General features: G+C 40.2%; 1 protein-coding gene across 1 annotated transcript in view; it reads left to right on the forward strand.

Moving 5' to 3' along the window:
- Positions 1-25386, forward strand: part of UVSSA (UV stimulated scaffold protein A) — an 82657-nt gene that overhangs the window by 22206 nt on the left and 35065 nt on the right. Inside the window, exon 8 of the mRNA XM_090035382.1 lies at positions 21057-21162. Coding sequence (XP_089891508.1) covers positions 21057-21162 — 106 coding nt within the window. The remainder of the gene's footprint in view (positions 1-21056; positions 21163-25386) is intronic.

A 25386-nucleotide genomic window follows, 5' to 3' on the forward strand; every position in this document is an offset into this window, starting at 1 on the left:
GTAGATGGGCCAAGTGTAAAAGCCCTCTTGACATAAGTCAAAATTGTGATTGAAATTAGGAAACAGTCTGAGAGGAGAAACCCCTCCTATTTTTCAAGACTTGTACAATTGGACTTGTTGCTATTTTTTTTTTCTGTCTCAAGACAGTTCAGCATAATCTCAGTGCCCAGTAGAGGGAGTGCACACTGCACGCTGGACATTTTCCTTTGCACTTCCTTTACCCAGAACAGGTCATCCTTTTACTCTGTATGTTTTCAGCTAGGTACTCAACCAGGGCTACTGCAATAAGTTAGTTCTCTGCTCTATTTAAGTGAACTCATTCTAGTTACTGGCTGAGATCAGTGTTGTAATAAATACTTATTTTCAGAGGTTTAACTCTATTGTCAAAATAAAGTGCTTATGTCTGAAATGTTGCTTAAATATTTCCACCTAGAAAATAATTCTCTTTTTTTTCAAGTTATTATACCTGTCTTTTTAAAATCAGATGCTGCATTTTTAATAGTGCTTTTTCTTTTAATATCAAATGTTGCAGATATTGAAATTGTTCTAAACTTTTAAGTTACAAAAGAAAATGTATTTTGTATTTTAAAAATTATAACTGCTATTTTTCATTTCATTTTCATTTCTGGGAAGAATCGTGGTAATAGTTCAGTGTTTTGTGTTATGCTGTCCACTAGCTCTGTTGATCTAGTCTTATGACTCGTAAATGTTTACTATGTTTACAGGAAACCCCCGCTATTCATGGGCTTGGCATTCGCTGTTTCAAATATTTGTGAATGCCGAACCCGCATTGTAATACACTTAAAGGAGCTCCTTGGGGACTCCGTGCTTGCTGCCGCCGCGCTCCCACTATCACCAGCACAGCCATGCTTCCCCTGTCCCCTCCCCAGCCACCGGGGTCACTGCGTTCATGAACGCAGTGCCTTGTTCACAGATTTTGGTATTCGCAGGGGATACGAGAACGTTTTCCCCGTGAATGGCGACAGTCTCCTGCAATACATTTTCTTTGTTTTTAAATAGAACACACACTTATATAAAACTACGTTAGGAGTGCTCTGACACAAGAGTAAGGACATCTGTTTTACTCAGTTTTGAATTCCTTAACTCTTTTGTACATCTCCAATGTACATGGGCATTGTTGGTTTATTTAACTATTGTTAAATGCCTTGCTGGTTAAATTTAGGTTATGGATTTTACCTTATACTAAAACACCTTTTAAAATGAATTGAACAACTGTCTGTGCCATTGTGAGTGTCACCCTGAAAGTTTACTGCAGTATGATCCCTTTTTTGTGCGTTAAAGGAGAGGGTATAAAATGGCATGTGATTTTTGTCTCTGGCTGCATCCAGACAAGTGTGGATGTGTGGAGTGTGGTGCTGCAGACCCATCTGCAGTGCCGCGCACCACACATGCAGGCGTGCCTCGCGCTGCTACCTTGCAGTGCAGGGGCACTTTTTGGCCCCAGGACGTCCTGGCGTAAAAAATAAACCACACCAGAAAAACAAAAATGGGGTGGCACACTTGGCAGCAGCATGCACCGCCCAAAACTGGAGCGTGGCCAGTCGGAGCTGTGCTCTGGCTGCCAGTCAGTCTGTCTCCCAACTGCAGGAGCACTGTACCTGCAGCTCCCTGAGGCCCCCAGTACTCCAAGTAAGGCTGCTAGGTCCAGCTTCCCCTACCTCGCCCAGGGCAACCTGCTGACGCCACAGTGTGCATCGCAGAGGCATTCCCTGGGGACAAGTAGCAACAGCACAAAATGCTTGTCCCTGGGCAAACAAACGTCCACACTCGTGCGCCCGCGGCCTGGATGTTTTGGTGGAGCCAGCAATAAGTAGCAGCAGGGGAACTTTTGTTGCTAATGCACATCACTTAAACATACCAGCTGATCAATTCTCCAAAACTCTTCTAATATGGGATAGACTGACTGTTTTAAAGTGGAGCAGAGTAATGTAGGTTTGAATGGCAGAGAGCGATTTTTAACTCCAGACAGGTGGGACATTTTGGCACACTTCTTGGGCTATTTTACTTTTCTATAAATGAAGTTGGATAGGTGGAGTTCTGCCAAAATCTTGAAATTGCTTGTTGAAATCAAAATGTTTTTACTCTGTGGTTATGTATTCAGCAGTCCCAGAACATGTGTTTTTATTTTTCCTTGTTTAAACATTTTTTTTTCCTCAGCACAGTCAAAAATCCTGTAGGGCGGTTAGACACTGTTTTCCAGGTAACCTAATTTTTGAGTAAATTCGCAGCTCTTTAGCAAGTTCAATTGCGTTTTGGATGTGGAAGCCGCAGAATGTATTGCAGGGCAGATGAGACTGAAACACAGTAACAACATGTGGAAATATGTTCTACCAGAGTGGGAAAAATGTAACAGGTATTGGACCAAAACATAATTGAAAGGTGCATTGTTTGCATTTTTAGTGTTTTTTATAATCTGCTTGTATTCTGTCTAGTTTGGCCTTATGAGTTCCAGGTTCTATGTATAGTACACTAATTTAAAATACCTTATGCCCTGGGATGGCTTATGTAGGTATGAAACTAAGACATTTGTTATATTTATGCTAATCATAGAAGAGCAGGCTTTTTATGTTATCTACAAAAAGAATAGGCAAGGTGAAGTGTTTCCTGGTGATGACCTCGATGGGGATACAACTTGTAGAAGTCCCTGGACACAGTGATTCTGAGAAAATACCTTTGCTTCTTATACGTGATGTATATTTATGACTTCATCACCTCTCCACATGTCTGATGTGGACTTTTTAAATGAGCTTGCATCTGACCACCAGGAATGTGGCTCTCTCTTCCTAGACAGCAGAATTCTCTACTAAAACAGAGACGTTGTAGTTTTTTCTGATAAAAAAAATGAACACTTATGATGAACTACTGTGACCACATCCATATACCTTTACTTAGTAATAGCTACATTCAAAGGCAAAGCAAGCAGGGTTTGTGCCATAGGTAAACCCTGTGAGAGAATGGGTGGAGAAGGTACTTTTGAATATGATTGAAGGTGTAAGAATGACTATAAATTATATCTGCCAGTTTTTGGAATCTCGCTTAACAGAATCAGCCACAGGTTAGAATCAGAACCCAGGAACTGACACCAAGAAGTATTATGCTACATGCACTTTTCACAGTTTATTAGGATCTTGGTTTAAGAAATTACGTGCATTAGAATCAAAATTTTAATCCATAATCTGTGCATACGAGCTATTTTTCTCTGTTGACTGTTTGAATTGATGAAGAATCAACAAAGTGTCTGCGTAGTAACTGCATAGAGCTTCTTGATGGGACTTTGACTTTGCTCACTTTACTTTGCTGCCTGTCAGCCTAAACAGTGTATATCTGCTGGCTAGCATTGCTCTGCCTGATATCAGAAGAACAGTGGCCAGCAGGATAGAACGACTGAGACAACGAGAAGGTGTGAGACATCCTCTGTATGACTGGCCCGCAGCGCACAAACGTCTGAAGTTGCATGGGCGCTTCCTCACCAGCATGCAACCTCTTGATGCCGCATGCAAGGATACATGACTACAGATGTGGAACAAGAGGGTGAGGAAATACCTGACAGTGGAAAAAATGTACGTTCCAGTAGCCAAGTCCTTACTACCAGGAGCTGAAAAACCATGGCAAAGATGGTGATGTCTCAATCGCCTTTATGCTGGAGTCAGATGCTCCAAGGAACTAATGAAGAAGTGGAAGTCACCGTTCAGCTACCTGTGACTGTGGCACAGAGCCTCAGACTATGCAACACCTACTGCAATGCCTGCTGCTCAAAGGCACATGACTTGTGCAATGAAAATTTTTTCAAAGTACAGTAAACGAGCACAAGCATGCATAACAAAATCATCACGTGTGATGTAGAGACATGAGGAAAAGAAAACTTTGCTGCCTCTTACTACGCTTCATGGTTATAAGAATCAAACGTGCTCTACTCAAAGGGATTCTAATAACAGATGGACATTGTACTACCAGAAAAAAGACTAAAAGGAGAAAGAAGCTAATAAAAGTGTAATTGGAACAAAAATACATTTATTGGAGAGACGAGACCTTTCAGAGTTGTTACTGTTTTTATCTGAGTAGGCCCAAGTGGAAATCATAGCCTCATTGTTACAGGTACCATATGCATGTATAATGAAAATATGGAATTGCAAGCTCTTTGGGGTAGATACCCAAGTGTGGAAAGATGACTTGAAGCCAGTAGGACTACTTCAGTGCTTTCAGTTAATCATGTTCATAAATCTTTGTAGGATAAGGCATTAGACCAGTGGTTCTCAAACTTCTTAGCTTCAAGGCACCCCTCCATAACATTTTTTTGGAATTCTGTGGCACCCTGGTTGAGAACCACTGAGCAAGAATCTAGCTGGTGCCATGTGATGGGGATGGAGGCAGGACCTCACCCCACTCTGCTCTGGTTTTTTCCAACATCTACCCCCCTCCCTGGTTTATACCCGAGGAGGCACACATACCCCATTGCTGCAGCTGCTCCTCCAGGGACTCTCATGCCAATTACTGCAGTCATGTGAGACTCTCACTAGGCTTGGGAGTGTGGGAGGAGCAGGGCAAACAAGCCCAGTTAAAAAGGGAGGTCTTGCATCTGCCTGCCCACGTGTCAGTGCACACTGCTTGGAGCTCAGGGGCATGGAGAGCAGCTGTGGATGCTGCTTATTTGTGGGACACTGGAGCACCTGTTGCAGGAGGCGCAATCCCTTAACTCCTGACACAGGGCCTGCAGAACCCTTGGAACGATCTTGACACCCCATTTGAGATTCGCTCCCTTACTGTAAGCTCTTTGGAGCAGCATCCATGTTGCCATGAGACTCATGCACAGCATTCAGCACAGCAGACCCCTGATCCCAGATTTGGGCACTAAGTTGTTTTGTTGCAACACAAATAATAGACAATATTTGCTAAAAATGCACTGCTTGAAGATCGTGATAAAGGCTGTGCGAAAAGTCAGTTAAGCACTAATGAATGAAGTTATAATGAAGACTCTTGCATTTTAAATCAACCCAGGATTTGAAAAAAAAAAAGAAAAAAGGAACAATACAAATTTGACTTGTTAATAAGCCTTCCATTCTGTCCATTTCGTGGTTGGAAGAATACTGGGGTGCTTCCCATGTGTCTGACAGTATATCAGAGCTTAGTTTTTAAGAAGTTGCCAGTTAAAGAAATTGTCACTTCTACTCCCTTTGTAACTCCATGCCCTGCTCTTTCCCAAGTCTTACTTGCTGCTCATTCATGGTAGTGCCTCTGTTTCTAAGGCCCTTGGCAGATGTTACACATAAGATGCAATTAACCTCTTAAATATGCCATAAATGGTAACTGGGTTGAACTTTCAAGCTGAGTGTGTTCAGATTTTTGTGGCTGGTTTCTGGTGTGCCTTAAATTGAACATGTGGCAGCGAAGTCCTGCCAGGCAGCCTAATGCTAGCTGCATGGTGGGGCTTAGTTGACAGCTCTCCTAATGTTGGCAGGTAGACAGCTGTGTGATGCAGCCCTGCATGGGGCTGCACTTCACTGTTTTCAGGGTGCTGAGTTGAGGGGAGCTCATCAGCTGGACAGAGGTTGCTGGGTTCCAGGGAGCCACAGGGCTCCTTGCAACCCAGCATGGTTCTTGCCTTGCCTTGCCTCACACCTTGCTCCTCAGCCCCCATCAGAGCTATGTTCTGGTACTGAATCATGCATGATTCTGACCTCCCTGCGACCTGGCAGATTGACTCCCAGGAAGCTGCAGAACAAGGCACTCGACATAGGTCACCCAAAGGGACCCTGTGACTGGGAAGAGATTCCCCAATCATGGGGTCCCCTTATATGCCAAGGCCTTTAAAAACCACTTGTGCAGCCTGGCTGCACACATGGTTTTCTGGCAACCCTGGCACATGGGAGCCCTGGGGTCAGGGGATCTCTCCCATATCCTGACACCCTGGCTGAGCAGAACCTTAAATATGTGCACCCAGACTTTCTGACATCCCGATGCCTGGGGCTCTAGGACCAGCTGCACTGTAGTCCCAGGGCTGAGCCCTCAGTCAGCTGATTGTCGGTCCCAGCCCCAGGACCATATGGTTCATGCCAGGCTGTGGGCACCCACCTTTCAACTTGCTGGTTCAGGTGAAGCCTAGGATCATGATCCTAGGTTCTGGCAAGTAGTAAAGGCATGATTGGGATCTGATCCCTGATCCCAAAATCATGCATCCTGCCGTGCACCTGAGGCATGGCAGAGGGTGCAGTTATTGGGATTGGGGTTCAGATCATTAAATGAACATGTGCCAGGGGCCTGCCTAAAAGTGCCTTGTCAATACCTTGTGTAAAGGCTACTCTTTTCCTCTTTCTGCATCCTTTCCCACTAATAGCAAAAAATCATGCTGCGCAGTTTCTGCCCTGCCTGTGTTGCAAAACTTCCTGCATTCACTTCCCACTGTTTAAATTGCAGGTTTGGGGGATAGAACACATTTGTCTTGCTAGAGTCCAAACCTGGTTGAGTTCATTTAAACCTAGGAACCAGGCATAAATTGTGGAGACTTTTTTCTTCAGTAATGAATATTTTAAAATTCATAAATTTTAACTTGAACTTTAGAGAGAGCCCACCAAATAAAGTTATTTTCCTCTGCCTGGTCTCAACAAGGGAAGAACAGATTCATTATGTGCTGTTCTCACTCCTTAATTATGTTTGGTTAACTGCCTGGCCAGTTCCCCACTTGCCGTCAGATATACAGACGGTGCACCAGCAACGCAACAGCAAGTGACAGCGCCAGTCAACAAACCTCCCTTTGGGAAAAGGTTTGTCTCCCCTAGGGAAGCCCTTACAGCTCCGGGTGGAGGAGCACCTAAGGGTGGGGTAGTGGAACCTCCTGGGTGAAGGAAATGTCCCCAGAAAAACAGATGAGCCAGAATCCTGTTGGCCAGCATTACCCACGCTACTGGGACCACATCCATCCAGAAAAGGTGCAGTTGCGGACGTGATGAGGCAGGTGCTTCTTTCATTTCGGAGTAGTGTTCTGGCTAGAAGCTACAGCAGGCCTGTACCAATTGTTTTGACCTTTGTCCTGCCATTGGAGTCCTATAGACCTGCTGAGAGAGAAGGTGGAGGGCCCATGACAACCCCTTCCTTCTTTCTTCTGTCCAAGCATACACTTTGAAGGTCTGTGCTCAATGGTCACTCATCCTGGTAGGGAAAGACCCAGGCATTTTTCAGTGGCTCAGATGTCCAAGCCACCCTATTTAGAGGTGGCCTGCTTTCCTCAATCTGGGGGAGGTCCTAGAAAAGGTAAGCTAAAAAAGCGATGTACTGCATGTTTGATCAATGCATAGTTCTGATTGTGACACTGACCATGCCCTTGTCAAGGCCAAGCCCCAGTTACATCCTAAAAAAAAGATCCATCATGTGAAGCCAAAAAGGCAAACCTCGCCTCAGTATCACTAACATGAAGGACTGGCACTCGTGCAAAGTTTCAGTGTGAGCTTGAGTGTGTTTCTGAAAAAGATCAACTTGACTCCCCTGCTTCTGACACCTTGTGGGAAAATGTCAAGAACAAGACACTGGCTACTGCCAAGGATGTCTCTGGAAAAACAAAGAAAAAACAACCTGACTGGCCTGCAGCATCTGAGCATCTGCTGCTCCCACTCATAGAAAAGAAAAAGCAAGCTCACCTAACTCTACTTCAACAACCAACTAAGTACAGAAATCTCAAGTTCAAAAGAGGCTAAGTCTGTGGTCCAGAAAGCCACCAGATAATGTATCCAGAAGTACTGGCAAGACCTGAGCAAAAAAATTCAGATCTGCTTTGAAAGCCGGCACCTTTGTGGTATACCTGTGATGGAATTAAAGAGGCACTTGGTCCAACTTGTAAAAAGACTGCAAACCTGAAAGCAAAAGACGGTACCATACCATCCGGAATGACAGGCAAGAACAACTTGACCGATGGACTGACTATTTCAAAGAACTCTACTCAAAGGATGCCATTATCTGTGGTACTGCCTTAGCTGCCATCCCCCTGCTCCCAGTGATGCAGGAGCTGGACCAAATACTAACTGAAGAGAAAACTATCAAAGAGCTTGCACCTGGGAAAGCAGCAGGCAACAATCAGATACCTCCAGAGCTCCTAAAGGCAGTGGGGGGAAAGCTTGTGAGCAACATCCACACACTTCTCTGTGCCTGCTGAGAAGAAAACCACATACCCCAGGATCTGAAAGATGAAAAGATAATTACTTTATACAAAAATAAAGAGGACAGAGCAGACTGCAGCAACTACTGAGGGATATCTTTGCTTTGTGTGGTTGGCAAGATACTTGCATGGGTCCTGCTGAAAGGACGCCAAGTCCTTGCTGAGAGAGTCTACCCTGAGAGGCAGTGTGGGTTCAGAGCTGGGTACTCCATGAGTGACTAACTTCACACTGCATTAGTTGCAAGAAAAAAGCCATGAACAATGAGCTCCTCTCTCTATAGTGTTCATTGACCTGCCAGATCTCAGGAGGCTCCTGCTGCTGGCTGGGACTGGCGCTGGGCAGTTTGGATTCCTTCAAAAAAAGAGCTGAATTTATTTCTTGCCTGGGGTCACTTGATCCCAGCTGAATTCCTGCCTATGATGCAGGGGCTGGACCCAATGATCTCTTGAGGTCCCTTCCAGCCCCTAATGTCTATAACATCTGTGTCCAACAGCTATGAAAAATCCTGCCACTGGGCTCAGCTCCCAACAGCTTACAGCCCGATGGAACTCAGCCCGGTGGTGGGAGGTGGAGCACAGCGCCGGCTCTGCCTGCCTCCCACCACCGGGCTGAGCCCCATGGGGCTGGCGGAGCCGATCAGAGCGCAGCCAAGTGGTGGGAGGCGGGCAGAGCAGGCACTGTGCTCCAGTCGGCTCCGTCAGCTCCATGGAGCGCAACCCGACGGCGGGAGGCAGGGTGAGCCAGGGCTGCACTCCCCGCCAGGCTGAGCTACATGGGGCTGCGAGCTGCTGGGAGCACAGCCCTGGCTCTTCCCTGCCTCCTACCACCGGGCTGCTTCAAAACTCGAAACATTTTGAAACTTTCTAAACATTTTGAGTGCCCTCATTTTGTTTCAAAGCTGTTTCGATACTTTTTCTTTTGTTTCAATTTCACTGTTTCGAGCTCAAAATGCATAGAAACAGCTTTGAAATGAAATACTCAGCGAAATTTCATACCACCCTAGTATTTATTTAGGTTTTTCCTGTAGTACAGGCTGGGTAGGCAGGCTTCTGATTTTTTTTCCTCTCCTATGGGGAAAAGGGATGAATTTGGGTGTGATGATTGACAGCAGGGCATTATTACACATCCTGCAAATTCCAACACTGACATAAATTTAACTGAGAATAAATGTTTTCGTCTTTAATAGATCATTTATGTCAGTAGAACATCATATGTTCAGATACAGTAACTGTAATGACTAGTCAAAATAATAAGCACTGCATCATGTTTTTGTTTTTAGTAAGTATGTAATAGACAAAATGCCAGCTATGGCTCAGGATAAATCTAAGGGCAGAAGCAGAGGAATAACCTTTAACATTGAGTAGGTTATACATAAAAACACTGTACATGCTTTTCCCTAGTTTTAACCTTTTCATATAGTAATCATTTTTCTGTGAGACTTTCTTCATAATCAGCTTTCAGAATAGAGCATTCTTCTGTTGCCATAATTGGTGCTTTAAAACAAGAGTGATGTTAAAAAAAAAGTGCAAAACGAATTATTATTCTAAACACACCTATCTTATATAGTACTTAATTAGATAGTTTCTTTTTTTCCTCTTCTACAGCTGAATGCTTTTAAAACTGTATTTTGTGACTTTTACGGGGTATAATTCTGTCTGCTGTTTAAGAGTTATTTAAAAATATTTCTTACCATGAAAATCTTCTTATGTTTAAATGTTGCTACTGTGATGGTCCCTGATCCACGCACTATTCATTGCAGTTTAGTAGATCTTCTACTAGAGTTAAAACAAAGTTGGTTCTCTCAGTCACTTACCAACCTAACCCTCATGTTAATCTGTGTAATGTACCTAAAGTTTTTCCCATGATCTTTAGACTTGCTCTTGATTCTCCTCTGAATATCAAGTACCATGTTTAGCTTCCTTTCCCTTGACTATGTTATTGCTCCTGTTCATTTCTAAAAGGGTAGGCAGATCAAATGTATTTAAAATTCAGTACTAGTAATGGCCTACCTGCACATTTACAAAAAATGGGAAGACAAAATTATCCAGGTTTGGAATAGCAGCAAGAGAAGAATTAAAAACGAATCCTGACATGTATTTGTTACAGGAGATAACCAAAATATAATGTACTCAGTTCTAAGTAACTGTATTTGTAACATCCTGTTCCAGGAAACCAGTTAAGTACATGTAGGCCATTACTAGTACTGAACTCTAAATACATTTTTTCTGTCTACCCCTTTAGAAATCGACAGGAGCAATGGCATAGTAAAGGGCAAGGTAGCTAAGCACCCAGTTTTATTGTTACGGATTCAAGTTCAGGATGTCTTGCTGAACTGGGATCTATAACAGTAAAATTAACTTTGTGTTATCTTACCACTTTGAGAATAGGAAACATTATCTTGCTTGCACAATCTCTGTAGTCAGACCTACAGCCTCACCTGTTCATCTGCCCACACTTTTGGATGGATGGCAACCCTGACCCCAAACACTCAGCCCTCTGTCAGACGAGTCTCTGCTTCAGATTCCATTGGGAGCCAAAGCTCTTTGCTGAATCACATTTTTATTCTTCATGAGAAACTCTCAAGACCATGAACCCCAAGTCTTGCTTTGCACTTACTGAAGTCAGTGACAAAGTTGCTGTTGACTTCACTTGTGTCATTGACGCTCCCTGTGAGCTTTCTTGTCAACTGACACATGGTTAGCATTATATTTTCTGGATGTGCCTATTAAACCTCCTTGCCACCCATCTATTTACAGAACCAGAGGTTAATGAACACTTCCTCGTAAGATTTTTTTTCCCCTTATAATTCAGTGATAGTGATAAAATATACTTTTAAAATGTCGGGTGTGTTGCTAATGTGGCTTCCTCATTTTATAGACATCCCAGCATAGATACAATACCAACACATGCAACATTTGAAAAATATCAAAGGTTGTAATCTGTCATTGTAAAATGTGTGCATAAATATCTGACAATCAAAGTAACCTGCATTTAAATTACTGATTACACCATACACATTATGATGTATGGTGGTAAAAAGGTTTAATGTTATGAGTTTAAGGTATATCAGACAAATGCTAAAATAAGACCTTTCATATCATTAGAAATTCTAGCCCTACAAATTCTGTTTAAATAAGATATTTGTAAACAGGGTCTTCTGAAACACTAACTGTTGCCTGGGAGCCACTTGCAGTGCTAAGTTCCCTTTTATATGTATTACTTGGTTACTTAGATTTTTATATATATGAAATAACATATTTTATATATTTATATATATATGCAGGTTACTTTGATTGTCAGATATTTATGCACATGTTTTACAATGACTGATTAAAAGGATAGATAAATATCAATAGATACTGATATAAATACAATTTATCTATATATATATATACACACATATATAAATATATCCATATATAAAAGCTTGTAATCTGTCATTGTAAAATATGTGTATAAATATTGGACAATCAAAGTAAACTGCATTTTTGTGCATGTATGTATGTAACCAAGGAATTAGAATAAAATTAGAAACCTTTTAAATATCATCTTATTACAGATACATCAGGGGGATCATGAAAATACGATCCAATATCTCTAAAGCAGCTGGGTCTACTTACCAAGTGCTACATGGTATGGGAAGGCCTTGAAGCCACACTGGTCAGAGAAGCTGATATTTATTGTGCCAGTAGGCTTTGCATTATCCCACTCTGAAACAGGTGTTTGCACCAGAAGTGAGCATAGGAAATCATGGACCTCATAACACCAGTCTCAACTATCTGCTGTTCCCTAGTCTAGATTGAGGGGCAAAGAAGGAAACAACTTAAAGGAAGTTCTTGAAATGTTTGAAGCACAGAGCATGGTTATAGAAAATTGGCACCTTCTTGCATCTACCAACTGGATGTAGTAACAAACCCCTCAGGAAGTCTACTGTGGTTTGGTATACGGCATTCAGGGTAATAGACTCCAAATAAGAATGGTCTTCATTCAAGCTGCTTATTTTGTAGCTCTGAAGGTTTTATAGATGACCCCTCCTCACTCTGTGAGATGGTGAATCCTTCTTGAGGGCAGAGAATACAGTTGAAACTGTGAAGACAGCTTTATGGAGTTTCCTTATTTATAATTATTCACAAGATGGAAAGAACCCAGCTTCACTTCTAAGCCACAAGTAATGTTTGAAGTCTTAGTAATTAAAAAAAATAATCTTTTTTTTTCTTGTTAAACTGAACACATCTACTATGAAGCTACTGAAAAACATTATACATAGGAATCTCTCCATGCGTTGCTTACTGAGCCATTAGCTGGCAGAGTTCACACATCACAGAGGACTTGATAGAGACCCAAGCTATGCTACTTGCTGGAGACAGTTTTCTGAAAATTTGGTTTTACAGAGCAGCAGTACACAGATTTACTTTGTGAAAGCTGTCGGTAAGTGACTTGGTACAAACTTAAAATAAAAAGCTAAGGGATAACCCTCCCTCCCCCCCCCCAAAAAAAATGTTATATTGTTATATGATCCTCTCTCTGTGTAATATGTATGTTTGTGAGGTTGTACATGACTTCAGTGGGAGCCTCTGTTTGCATCTAAGGGTAGCATATGGCTTGTACTTCTTGTGCAAGATCAATTTGTGCTGATTTTGTTATCACTTTTGCTCTTATACAAATTAAACATAGGTAGGTAGCAGAAATGTTGTAGGAGCCATAACTACTTACTTTATCAACTTTAATCTTGCAAGGTATTTGAAGTTAGCAGACTTCAAGCAGTTTTTACTCAGAGGAGAGGGAAAGATGGTAAGTTTTTATATTTTGAAATCTTGGATAGTTTCACCTAAAACTGTTAAACCAACACTTCGTTGAGTGTGGTACTTATTTTATGACAAGTTCAAATTATACAAATTATAACTTTTTAACATATTAATTTTGAAGCACTGGAGCTCAGATCCTCAAAGCTACCTAAATCCACAGAAATTGGTCGCCTAAATATAGCGCGAGCATCTGACCTCAGGATATAAACAATAGCAGCTCCCCAAGGCAGAGCTCAGTATATTCCAAAGATCGTGGTTTTGTTACAGCCACTTACAGTCCTGATAGCCTGATTGCTGACCTGAATGGCATAGTAAAAGAATAACTTAATTCGACCACTGAATACTAGGTATGTTTATTTAATCTGAATCGTGGTTCACTAGGATCCAAGATAGCCTCAAAGCAGTAACACACTTAGACTACCATACTTACTTAACACCCAAAAAAAAAAAAGAAAAATTACTTCATGCTGGAGTGATTTGTGTTCCCAAGGTCATTAGCAACGTAATGTGTGGACTCGCCAGCCCTGAACCTTTTCCTTACTGCTTGGTCTGAAATGTAACCACTTAAATATCTACTTCCCTCTCTTGGTCCACATGAAAAAACCTGGAAAAGGACATTCCCAAACAACATTGTATCAAGTTACCTAGTCTGGCCTGGACACTATTGAACAAATAGAAATGGAAAAACAATACTTTTGCAATTAAAATGCATTTTGCATGATAACAGGTCTAAAGTCATGTAGATTTGAATTTGTGTTCAAAATGTAGCTATTTTACATTTCTCTTGCACACTGGTCATTAGAAGAAAAATCTATCAAATGTCTGTGGTTTTATTTCTTTTTCATCTTATTATAGGCTATATAAAGGGATGGGATCAAGGAGAAGTTGTAAAAGTCTTTCCATGTAAGATGCATTGTTTTGACTGTTCTGTTCCATTATTTAGTAATGTAGAAAGATTTGTCACTCAGTCATGACTATTGTCTGCTGGTTACATAAACATCCCCAACCTTCATTTAAAATGACTTAAAATATAGTTAAGTTACTATTGTTAAATGCAAAATGCGTACACTTCGTTTCTGCTTCAAATAGGTTCCAGTATGTTAAGTATTCTACTTCCTGGACAAAATCTTCTGTCCTCTAGGAAAAAAAAATATTTAGTTGGCTGTGAGTAGATGCACATGAGATATTGGCATGGTGGAATAATTTGCAAGATCTTCCAGTGAGGGTATTAGCATATAAATAGCAGATGCAATGACGACCATCACAGCTGAGTACATTTAATTTTTAGTTTATAAGATAGAATGGGTTTTTAAATGCATAGCCATCAAGCCTGCTGAAAGACAAATGAAGTTTAGAGTTCACTTGTCTGAGGATGCCTTACATCATTTTTTTTAAAAAGAGAAACAGACACACACAAAACTGAACAAAAGTGATTTCTTGGGTGAAAAGTAATTGAGATTGCAAACCAAGTTAATTAGACCATACAAAATTTATTTAATGGTCCCAGCTGTAGTTTGCAAGTGGTGTTTTAGTAAGTAGATATGGCTTTTTCATGTGCTATCTTCTTTGTCTCCCTTTTTTTAAAAAATAATTAGTAAGTGCTCTACATCTAGTTCTGTAAACTGATTGCATTGTATATTTTTGTCATTTTATTGCTTGTTTAATTATGATTGCAGAGGCTCAGTTTTCTAAATCCTCTTAACAGAATGTAGCAATCAATTTGTATAAACTGGGGAAAGGACCAAAGCCTTTTCTTGGTCTCTTGCCAAGTGTTGTGTTGTGGTTGGGCTTATTGTGTTTGTCTAGTTTGTTAATATTTAGGATAAATGAGCTGTGTGTTTTAACTGGGTGCATGGTTATAATGAGAAAGATTAACACCTTGAACATCTTATAAGGCATAGACTCCAAAGCAGAGAGTTATGATGAGATTACCACCAGCACCCGATATCTTGTTTGGGGGTTCTTGTTTTATCAAATGAGCCTTAAAAAGGAAGCATCCACTTGTGTTTTTCTGGGGTTTTGCTAGCAAAAGGGCTAAGTACCCTTATCTACCTGCGTAAGTCAGTACTGCTTTAAGCTATTCTTGAAGTCACTGTAATTGTCATCTCATCAATTTTTATCACATTCCTGCCCTTTGAGGAATTCAAATAGGAGATGTTCAATATATAAATATGGGCAGGTCGCTTTCTTTTACTGTATTTCCATCATGAAAATAAGTTTGGCCTTACATCTTGGAAATTAGCTGGACTAAAATCATTGTTGCTTAGCAAAGGATATATTCAGGAATTAGAAAACATGCTACTTAAGATGCATTATTTTATTTTTTCTGTATACAAGATTTACTATATTTGAAGAAGACAGGTTAACAACACTGGAAGATGGAATCTTTTGCATATCTGGAGAATATGCTCATCTCAGCAAAAACAGTACTGCCACAGTGCCCCAATATTCGTTAGCATTAATTTTAATAGTTCATTTTCCAGGGTTAGAATAGGGAATCAACGCTTCATTCTCTAAAGACTGCCAACAATGATGTAGTTGGGTGACAGATTTTGTAATGTGATCTCTTGTCAGCTAACAGAACACAAATGTTTTATCTTGGTCAGTGAAAAAGTATTGGAAAGCAGAGACTTTTGGTGACTATCAACCTTTCAGGGCTTTAATTCTCTGGCCTGCAAGAGAAAAAGCCTTTTCTGTCTCTACCTTTCTCTCTGTGTTCACCCATCTCGCAAGCTTGTGTCTTATGTAGTAAGCCAAAAGGTAGCAAATTATTTGCTTTATCATTTACTGCTATTTTGTAAGTGTCTAAATCATATCTGCCATGAATTTCAAAAGGCACTTGCTTTGAAGTGTTGCATCATAATCAAAATATCAATTTAAGCATTTACTCTGTGAGCCACTTTGCTCATTGGTCATTTGAAACTGCAGCTGAAAAATCAAATGTAAACCTGATCCCAAAGTTTACTCTTCTTCTAAAGAAAAAAGTGAGGCGAGGGCAGCAGTGGAGTGTTTCAGGTTTCATGAAGTATTCATGAAGCTTAGTCTTGGCACAGCGAAAGGCCTGTGCGGAGGAAGTACTCTCACCTGGGAGGTAGAATTTATATTGATGACTTCTCTGATGAGAGTAATGTAGCTCCAGAGCTCTCCTCAGAGTTGTTTCTTCTTTCCATTGTTATTTTAAAATGTAATGGCCCATTCCAAATTCAAAAGTTGCAACGTGCAGCAACAATGAACCTCACTACACATTTGAGAGCAAAAAAGGAAAAGGGGCTTCTTGTTTAAAGTGATATAAAAAAATAAACGTGTCTGTTTGGAGGGGAAAGGGGGCTTAATTCCTTGGTAGTTAACTAAGCTGTTAAATATTTTTACAGGAAATCTAAATTTAATAAAAGTCCCCAGTGAAACTCAAGGGTGTGAACAATAAGCATAATATTTTATGAAAATGACCCCCATATTTAAAATCTGGCATTATATGTTATGCATTGTAGCACCAAGTCCACATCTACTTTTTAGAAAATTAAAACACATAAATTCTGTTTAGTGTTTGATATGCACTGCACTAGCTGAAAGCCATAATGCCCCTAAAACCTTGGGTTGCTTTTCACCTTTCATAAATTCCTGGGTAGATTCTATACAAAAAATAATTTTCAGCTCCGTGGCTCATTGTTATTCAAACTTGATTGATCGTCGTCATTTACTCAGTGAGGAAGTTAAGTGCTCCTGTCATTTCCAAAGAGTATAATTGGGACGTTTCACAGGTCAGCGGTAGTGACAGGTTTCCCTTTTGATTAGTGTTAGACTGATAACAAAAATTACAGTTTGCTATGATTAATGTTTCCTATAGTACCTAAATGCACAGCTCATGGATTGTACCTAAACAAAGTGAATTTGCATCTGATTATGCCTTTTCTCAATAGGGCTTTTCATGTGCCTTGAAGTTTTTGAGCTCATGCAGGTATGTAAGGATCTTGCACCTGCTTCAGATTTTAAGTAAACCATATGAAATAAAGAGATTATTTGGTGAAGCCTCTTCATCTTGTTTATTAATATACAGAGAGCTAAATTTCTCAAACAGTATAAAGATTATAAAACATAGGAAGATGTAAAGGTAAGTGCTCTGTTCTGGACTGTCTTCAGGTTTCCTGGGTGTTCCAATAAGTTCAGTGGACATACATATTTACACTTAACTATTCTAGACACTGTCTAGTGAATTGAGGCTAAATAATCAGCCTTAACTGAGTGTTTTCTGGGGGGTTTTTCTTAACCTCCTATTAGTTTGCCAGGACTTGTCGTTACTTCCTTGTGCCCTAAAGTTCATTCTTCTTTCAGTATTTTTAGGTTTTTCTCTTTTGGTACAAGCCAGTTTTGAATCAAAAGTGCACGGGGGCATTGAAAAATACTTTTTCTGACTCCTGTTACGTAAAAACTGTTAAGCCATTTATGTTCTGGTTTTATTTTGTCTCACTTATTTGTACCAAATTCTAGACTGTGATCATCCATAACACATTTTAGCTTAGTGTATTTTTTTTTTCTACAGCTGAGTTAGGAATAGGAACTCAAATTGGAAAGTTTTGATACACTCATATCCTTAATAGGACTAGCTGTAATAATTAGCTGAAAGAGAGAGTCTGCTTTTGTCTCCTAACTTGGTTCAGTAGCCTTTATCTTTAACAGGTGGAGAAAAAACCCGAGAGAGAGAGCAACTTTGAAGTCCAAATGCTAACGAATTAGTTTCTTTTCAGTCTCCAGACATCTCTGGTGCTTAAAGCAAAACCTTGCAATATTTCCTCTTTCTAAAGGCCATCTGGAAGGTCTCAGGAAAGCTGCAGTTTAAAAATTGATGTGCCACTTTGGCACTCAGTGTCTCAGCCTGTGTGTGATTAGTAGTCGAGTGCTTGACCCTCTTTCTGGGCTGCAACTGTAGTTTGACTTCTTCTGTGGGCAGTGAGAGGTCAGATGCTGCATGTGTCTGTCTTGGCCAATCCAACCAGGGCAAATTGCTTCTTTCCTTTAGATGAGGAGAAAAGATTGCAGTGAGAAGTGATGAGTAAATTAGGATGCAGAGCCCTCCACCAGACCCAGAGCTTAGCCACTTAGTCTGCTGATTAGAGGCAGTGATGATGTGGACATCTATGGCTGTAGTTACTTATCTTTAACATTGGGGTGATTTCAAACCGGATTCTTCCAGGAATTTGTCTAGACTAATTAGGGGAAGAAGAGATACTGTTTGGAAATGATGCGTTAATAAACCTACTTTGTCCTTTAGGACAACAAAGATTTATTGTACATTTTAAATTTAGGACTGTAGTTTCTGTGGAAAAATTCAAAGAAGAAAAAAATATGCTATTGATATTGTGATGCACCAGCAATTAGAGGGAAATTCAGAGCACCCAAATATTTTATATTAGAAATGAATTTCCATCTAGCTCATAAATCACAATGATCAAATATTAGGGCCAAATCAATTGTTTTTATTTTACTTGATACACTAAAGTTTAGTTTCCTGATTCCCCGCCCCCCCCCCTCTTTTTTTTGGCTTCAATCTCTGTATGAGTTAAAGGAACTCAGCTGTGCAGCTGTGACACACGATTAGATTAGTGAATTAAATTGGTAAAATTCTGCTGCAGGGGAAAATTGCAGCATCTTTCTGTACTTTCTACAACTAAGAGATGATATGAATACCAGCATGAGTCAAATGCAATGGGATGAAAAAAAGAATGGGATTATATAGAATGAAAATACTAATAAAAATAATCTAATAACTTACTTGTCTGTTGCGCTGCTTTCCTGCAGTGAACATGAGTAATTATGATTGTGAGTTGTATGGTAAGACTACTTTCCCACCCCATATTGTTTTCTAAAACCTACAAAAGTACTCTGCAAAAACTAAATCATTCTGTGAGGCATAAATCTCTCACTCCTGTTTGAGCCATGGTAAATGTTATCCTAGAACTGAGGTTTTTGACCTTGTTTTAATAGATGTACCACCAGCAGCTGGACACAGAGCGGGGGGGGGTGCAACCAGAGGTGGAGCGGCAGCAGTGTGGGGTGGTGGGTGGCAGCAGTGGCCGCCACGTGGGAGCTTCCCCTCTCCTGTCCAGCCAGCCAGGCAGTGCCTATGTGGCCCACAGAGGGGCACTGCCGCCCTCACCCTGCTTCTGGGAGGCAGCGGCACAGGGTGGTGCTCTGTCTCTGCCTGCCCACGCATACCCCCTAGGGCCTTCCCAGGTACCCCCAGTTGACAACCCCAGTGTCCTAGAAGAATCACCATCTCTTTAAAGGATTGTCAGAAGTTGGGATTTTGTAACTTGGTAGTATTGTGTATAAATTCACATTGAAGGTGACATACATTTGTAGCCTGCATGCATTTTGTGGTAAAATACATTGATTGAGTGTGTGAAACAGGGAGATGTGGTGAAAAGTTTTAGAAGCTCATTCCTGGGAGCATGCCATAATTAGTGAAAATAAAATTTCGGAAGTGCTTAGCTTCTGGTGTGGATTAGCTGCTTTGATTGGTTGGTTAGGAATTTTTATTTTCAACTGCTCAGAAAAGTTCCAGTCTATGTATAATATGGCTGATATGTACATGGTTTGTTTTTTTTAAATCCCTATAATTTTAGTTGATGGGCCTCAATATGGTTAGGTTTGCAATATAATGAGATTCATAGATTGTAAGGCTGGAAGGGACCTCGGAAGATCATCGGGTCCAGCCCCCTGCAGGAAAGATAACTAGGGGTCAGATGTCCCAGCAAGGTGACTGTCCAGTGGTGATAATTCAGTGGTGGTCAACCTGCAGCATGAGTGCCACAAGCAGCATCGTCACACTGCATGTGTCACCCTGGCAGATCAAGGAAGGAACAGAAACCAAAGTGGCAGATGGGGCAGGGAGCAGAAAGCAGGGCATTGGATAAGGCAGAGGAAGAGGATTGGAGTGGCTCTTAGGGAGAGCATGAGGTTTAACTTGTGGCACGTCTACCAGAAAGGTTGGTATAATTGATCTGATCAGGGTTTTCCGAAGTAGATAATATATGAATGTATTAGAAGTCTTTTTTTTCTTTTAAGGTTGCAATGAAAGGGTAGATAAAACAAGAGAATCCCTTTAAAATGAATTCCTTTTAATCAAGCGTTAGTTGTATCTCTCTGAATTGTAATACATCCTTCAGTGTACTCTGGGCTCCTCACTCTGTCATACGGTGAGGGACCCTTGGTGTGCTGGAGAGAATTGGCTGGCTTCCTAAGGCTGGCAGAGTCCTGAAACAAAGTGAAGGAAACCAAATGGGAGATGGCATGGCAGAGTGCCTGGCTTTCAAAGGGTGTAGTATCTGGGGTATAGCTCTTCTGATATCGACTGAAATGCATACTCTAAATGGGATAATGCCCTGGGTACAGTTCCCTCATCCATTAATTGGAGAGTCCTTGTAATAACTCTTGAACTGTTAGGTGCTAGGTAAGACATCTCTTCTGTTTTTTTTAAACTCGTATAATATATACATGATAGCTGAGTGGTCTCACCTGTTTACATCTTAGAAAAGAAACCAATTCTGAGAAGGAAGAGAGAAAATGCATTAAAAATGGCATGGCCTTAAGTCCACATTTTTGCTTTTATCTGAATTAAGGTCGCCAGCCTGTCCTTTCTTCTTTCTGTTTTGTCTGTTGTATGCAATTCAAAGACCTTAAACAGTGGGTGATCTTGCATAATGTGCGCTGCAAAATACCATGGTCCAACAAGCTGAACTAAACCAACAAAACAAGGAGAGGCAGAGATAAGGCCATCACTTGCTCATTAAGTCAAGATCTTCATGTTTTAACACATTTTTTTTTGTATTTTATAGTTTCACACTTTCTCAGACTTCACCAACTGTGTATGCCTTCTAATGGATAAAAGAACCTTTAAAGAAGATATCCCTTAGGATTGAGGGTGGCTTTAGAGAGAAAATGTTAAGCAAGGCATCTAGTCTTTGATGATGATTAAATACATAATTAGGGAAATACTTTTGACATTAAGCAGCTGTCTGCAGAATGTTTTCAGGATGTGGGGGGTAAAGGTAATGTTATTATCTATATTATTTTTATTTTATTCCTGTAGATGAAAGTCTCAGATGATGATGATGATGATGAAGATGAATTTGTGGAGGTCCCTGAGAAGGAAGGCTATGAGCCCCACATTCCAGACCACCTGCGTAAGGAGTATGGTGAGTTTGCCCAGCTGTGAAAAGCTTTATCTCTGCATGTTACTGCTGCAGTAAAGTAAATAAACAGCCATTATGAAGTAATAAAGTGATCAGTGGTGTAGGTAATCTCTCTGACTGCTATGAGGAAGTCATTACATAGATAGGGGAGCAGTGATGGGCTCTAGATAAACAAATACTTTCTAGGAGGAGAAGCAACTGAGATCAGGAGCTTATTTCATTCAGTCATGTCCACTACAGTTCAGAGCTAGGAGCTGCTCTGTATGCATGTGCGCTAAAAAGGCAATATTTATTTACTGAGATTAGAGGGGCAAGGGGGTATAATTATAAACAGGCAAGGATGCTGATTTGGTGATCGGAATAGGATTCAGTGCTGCTTACTGCTCTTATGCCACCTGCAGGCACACAGCCACTTAACACCATGAGGGTGGCCAGATGCGGCCAGCAACTTAACCTCTGCCTCCAGCATGGGTGTCATTGGGAACAAAAGGTTAAATGGAGCTCTGGGAGCTTTATTGTAGAGGCACTAAGCAAATCCTAGATGACAAATTGTAATCTTGCTTTGGTCTGCTCCATTTATATATAGCAGCCCTTTCCAAAGGCATATGAAAGCTTCAAGAAATAAACAGACAAGGTGCTTTGGGTAAATCTGGTATCTTTTATTAAACCAATTCAAAAAGTTGGTCTAATAAAAGATATCAGATTTACCCAAAGCACCTTGTCTGCCTTTGTCTTTAGACCAACATGGCTACAACCTATACCTCTAGCAATAAATGCATTCTTGTGAAGTGCACCTGTAGATTTGACAGGTGAGTTATGGAAAAAAGTTCATCTAAAGTAATTAAATTCCAATGCCTCCTTGTTCTTCCCTCGTAAGCTAAGCAGCTGGAGTTCTGCCTCCATGTAACACAACGCATTGTAAAGCTTAGAAGCTTTTTGGCTTTCTGTAGATGGTGGGAATGCTGCTATCAAGCAAAAGTTAAAAATGTTTGATAGACTAATAAGCCTCAAATTGCATCTAATTGTCAGATAGACCAAAAAACAGTGTTATGTTAGCTTAAACTATGTGGGTGATGTGTGTGTGTGGAGGGGGTTCATTTCCATTCCTTTCTTTTATTCCTTTTTTTTCTTGTGTGTGTGTAGTTTGGGCTGTTGGAAAGCTGGGCTGTAGTTTTTAATTGTACAAAGGTAGATCCCTCCTTTTTTTGGTAATATCGGGATGTGTGCACTTGTAAACCCAGAAGGAGATGACTAGACTAACCTTATACTTTTGATGGCCTCACGCCACTTAGACTGATTTAAGTGGTGTTTGGGGGGAGGGGGGCGGTCATTGCAGTGATATTAACTGTTCATCTGCAGTGGTTATCTCCATCAGCACAAAGAAGACTTCTGATATAGTTATGCTAATGCCTTAAAATCAAGTGATCATTACTATTTATTATTTATATTGCCATAGTGCCCAGAGACCTCAAACAAGCCTGTATGAATACGTAGACTAAGGGATCTCTCAGTCTTAAAACAAGCAATTCAGTTAAGGGTAGGCAAGCGGGGGGTTTTAATGTGTTTATATATTTGATATATATTTTTATGTAAGTCAATCTAATCTGCATCTGTCAGTAAACATTGCCTTGCCCCAGATGCCTCTTGACATAGCTGTCTGAATGCTGGCTGAACCTTGCAGGTTTGACATTGCTGTTTGGTCTTGAAATGGGATTTGAAGGAAGCAAGGATAGATCAGCATGGAGAGCACTCCATGTATAGGGGCTGATGGAAGAAAGCATGCAGGCTTTAATAAGAAGAGTGAGAGTGAATAAATGGGCAGTTAGGTTAGTTGTTACTTATAGCTACAGTCTTCTTTGTCTGTAATCTAAGACTGTATTTGGTACATTTTTTCCTTAACAATACCAGGCCCTGGAATTTGACTTTTGACATGTGCTTTTACACATGATCCGTAACACAGGATAGAAACAGTCAATGTAATTCTCATTTCCTTCCAGTCTGAGTATGACATGCACTCCAACAACCTTGCCTTCTCTAGCACGTAGCAATAATTGCACTTGGTTAAATATATCAAACCTACCAAACAAAACACTTTGGTGCATATGCAGTTCTCCCAACAGGCAAAGGATGACAAAGAACAAAACATGCATGATAGATGTTAAATATATCTCCAGTGCACTACAGGCAGTCACATATTGCAGTCATGATGGTTGTGTAAAAATCGATATGGAATAGATTAGTCAGTTCTTCATGAGGATAAAAATACACCTAAAGAAAGGCAAGTTCTTTTTTACTGAAGAAGCAGATATCCAGTAAATAGTCTTTCCCTTCCAAGTCAGTTATGCACATTGGTATTTCTTTTAAAAGTTTGTTTCTACCAGTGAATATCTCTGTTGTATGTACAAAGGAAAAATGGACTGGGGTATAGTGGGTCCTGCTTTGAGCAGGGGGTTGGACTAGATGATCTCCTGAGGTCCTTTCCAACCTTCATTTTCTATGATTCCATGACTCCTTTGGTAGTGGTTAAATGTACTGCTTTAAGGGGTGTACAACCAACACCCCTGCTTTAAGACCCCAATTCAAGAAAGAATCCTTATTCAGGAAAGCTTTTCAGTATGTAAGAATGAATGAATGAATGAGTGTAAGTGTTCTACTATGTGCAAGTCTTGTTGGGCTTTTATTTTTAAAAATGATTTTGATTAAGGATATATCCACCTGTAATAGGTTCCAGTTTTCTAAACAAGTAAATATCTGAATAAGAGCTAACTTACTAAAAAAAACCCAAAAAACATTGTACATGTGCGTGTGTATACACGTGTGTGTGTGTGTGTATATGCAGAGACAAAAAAATTACAATAATTAACCCATAGATAATTTTGACAACTTTATATAGCTAGCCTTGCATAGTCTAAAGTGTGTTTGATCAGCTAAGCAATGATGGAACTTTAAATCCCAGGTTAGAAGTCTGATATGACTGGAATCTCTTAATTGCAGCATTACACCTTCCACTTTAAATATGTTCTTACTGTTCTGTAGAAAGTTGAACATTTTTAAGGCTCTTTTCTCCTCTCTGCTGCACCTGAATAAACAATAAAAATTGAGCAGCTCCTCAAATTAACTTTTTATGTTGTGTAATAAAACAGATGTAAAACACAACCACCGAAATTCATAACTGAGTACTCCAAAATGTCACATTGTAGAAAGTAATTTTATTCCTTTTGATTTCTCTTTGCAAAAATTAAAGTATTTCCCAGCAAAATTAATTTCCAGTTCAGATACCCTTTTTGATCATAAGCAAAATTTTGTTCTACTGAAATCTTACAGATTTTGTGCCAAGAGCAAAGCTTTTTGGAGACTGAATAGTTATATGTTACAACCAAAAAATAATGTCAATAATGAATAACATATAGAGCTGGGGTTGACATGGAACCGTTTGAATGGCGGGAGAATTGGACAAGTCAGTTTGAATCGCCATGTGTAAGATGAAATGTAAATTTGTTAAAAGAATTTAGGTGATTAGGTAACTGGAGTGTGAAGATATAACCCATTAGGGGTGTCATGCCAAATTAGCATTACCAGACTTTTAACGACCTCCCATTTGTATAATCCTTATTTACACTTGCACCTGATGTCTGTAGTGGGACAAGAGGCCAGGCATCTTGCAATATTGTAGAGCCATTCTAATTGCACTGTGCTGTTGAAGAATGTAAATACTACTGATTAAGTAGGTATTATCTAGAAAATGCATGCATTCAAATGTAAAGAATTGAAGACTATGGAAGTAGACAGTGCTACTTTTCTACTGGGTTTTTTTTGTTGTTGTTTTTTTGATTTTCTGCTTTGCAAATAGTCATCACTTCTACTTTTGACCAGGAATGCTGCTAACAGGGTGAAAACTAGGGCTCTATTCATTTAAAAACAAGTCTGTGCTTCTACCTTACATAAAATGGTAATAGCGGCTCTTGGCAGATGTTAATATAATGAATGGCACAGTCAGAATCTGAGGAATTTTATGCTTCATCCCAAAAAATCCTGTTCCTGTCAGGCACAGTGCAGCATCAGGTCTGGGACACATACCATACATTTAATTTAAAGTGCAATGCAAACCAGCCACAAAGATGTTCCACATTATATTGAACATGTTAAATATGGAACATCGTTGTGGCTGACTTGCCATTTTATCATGCCATAAATTGGCTGAATGTGTAATGTTGCAATTTATGGAGC

The sequence above is a fragment of the Crocodylus siamensis genome, chromosome 2, assembly GCF_052110815.1.
Source record: "Crocodylus siamensis isolate JL-2025a chromosome 2, ASM5211081v1, whole genome shotgun sequence".
Classification (NCBI taxonomy): domain Eukaryota; kingdom Metazoa; phylum Chordata; order Crocodylia; family Crocodylidae; genus Crocodylus; species Crocodylus siamensis.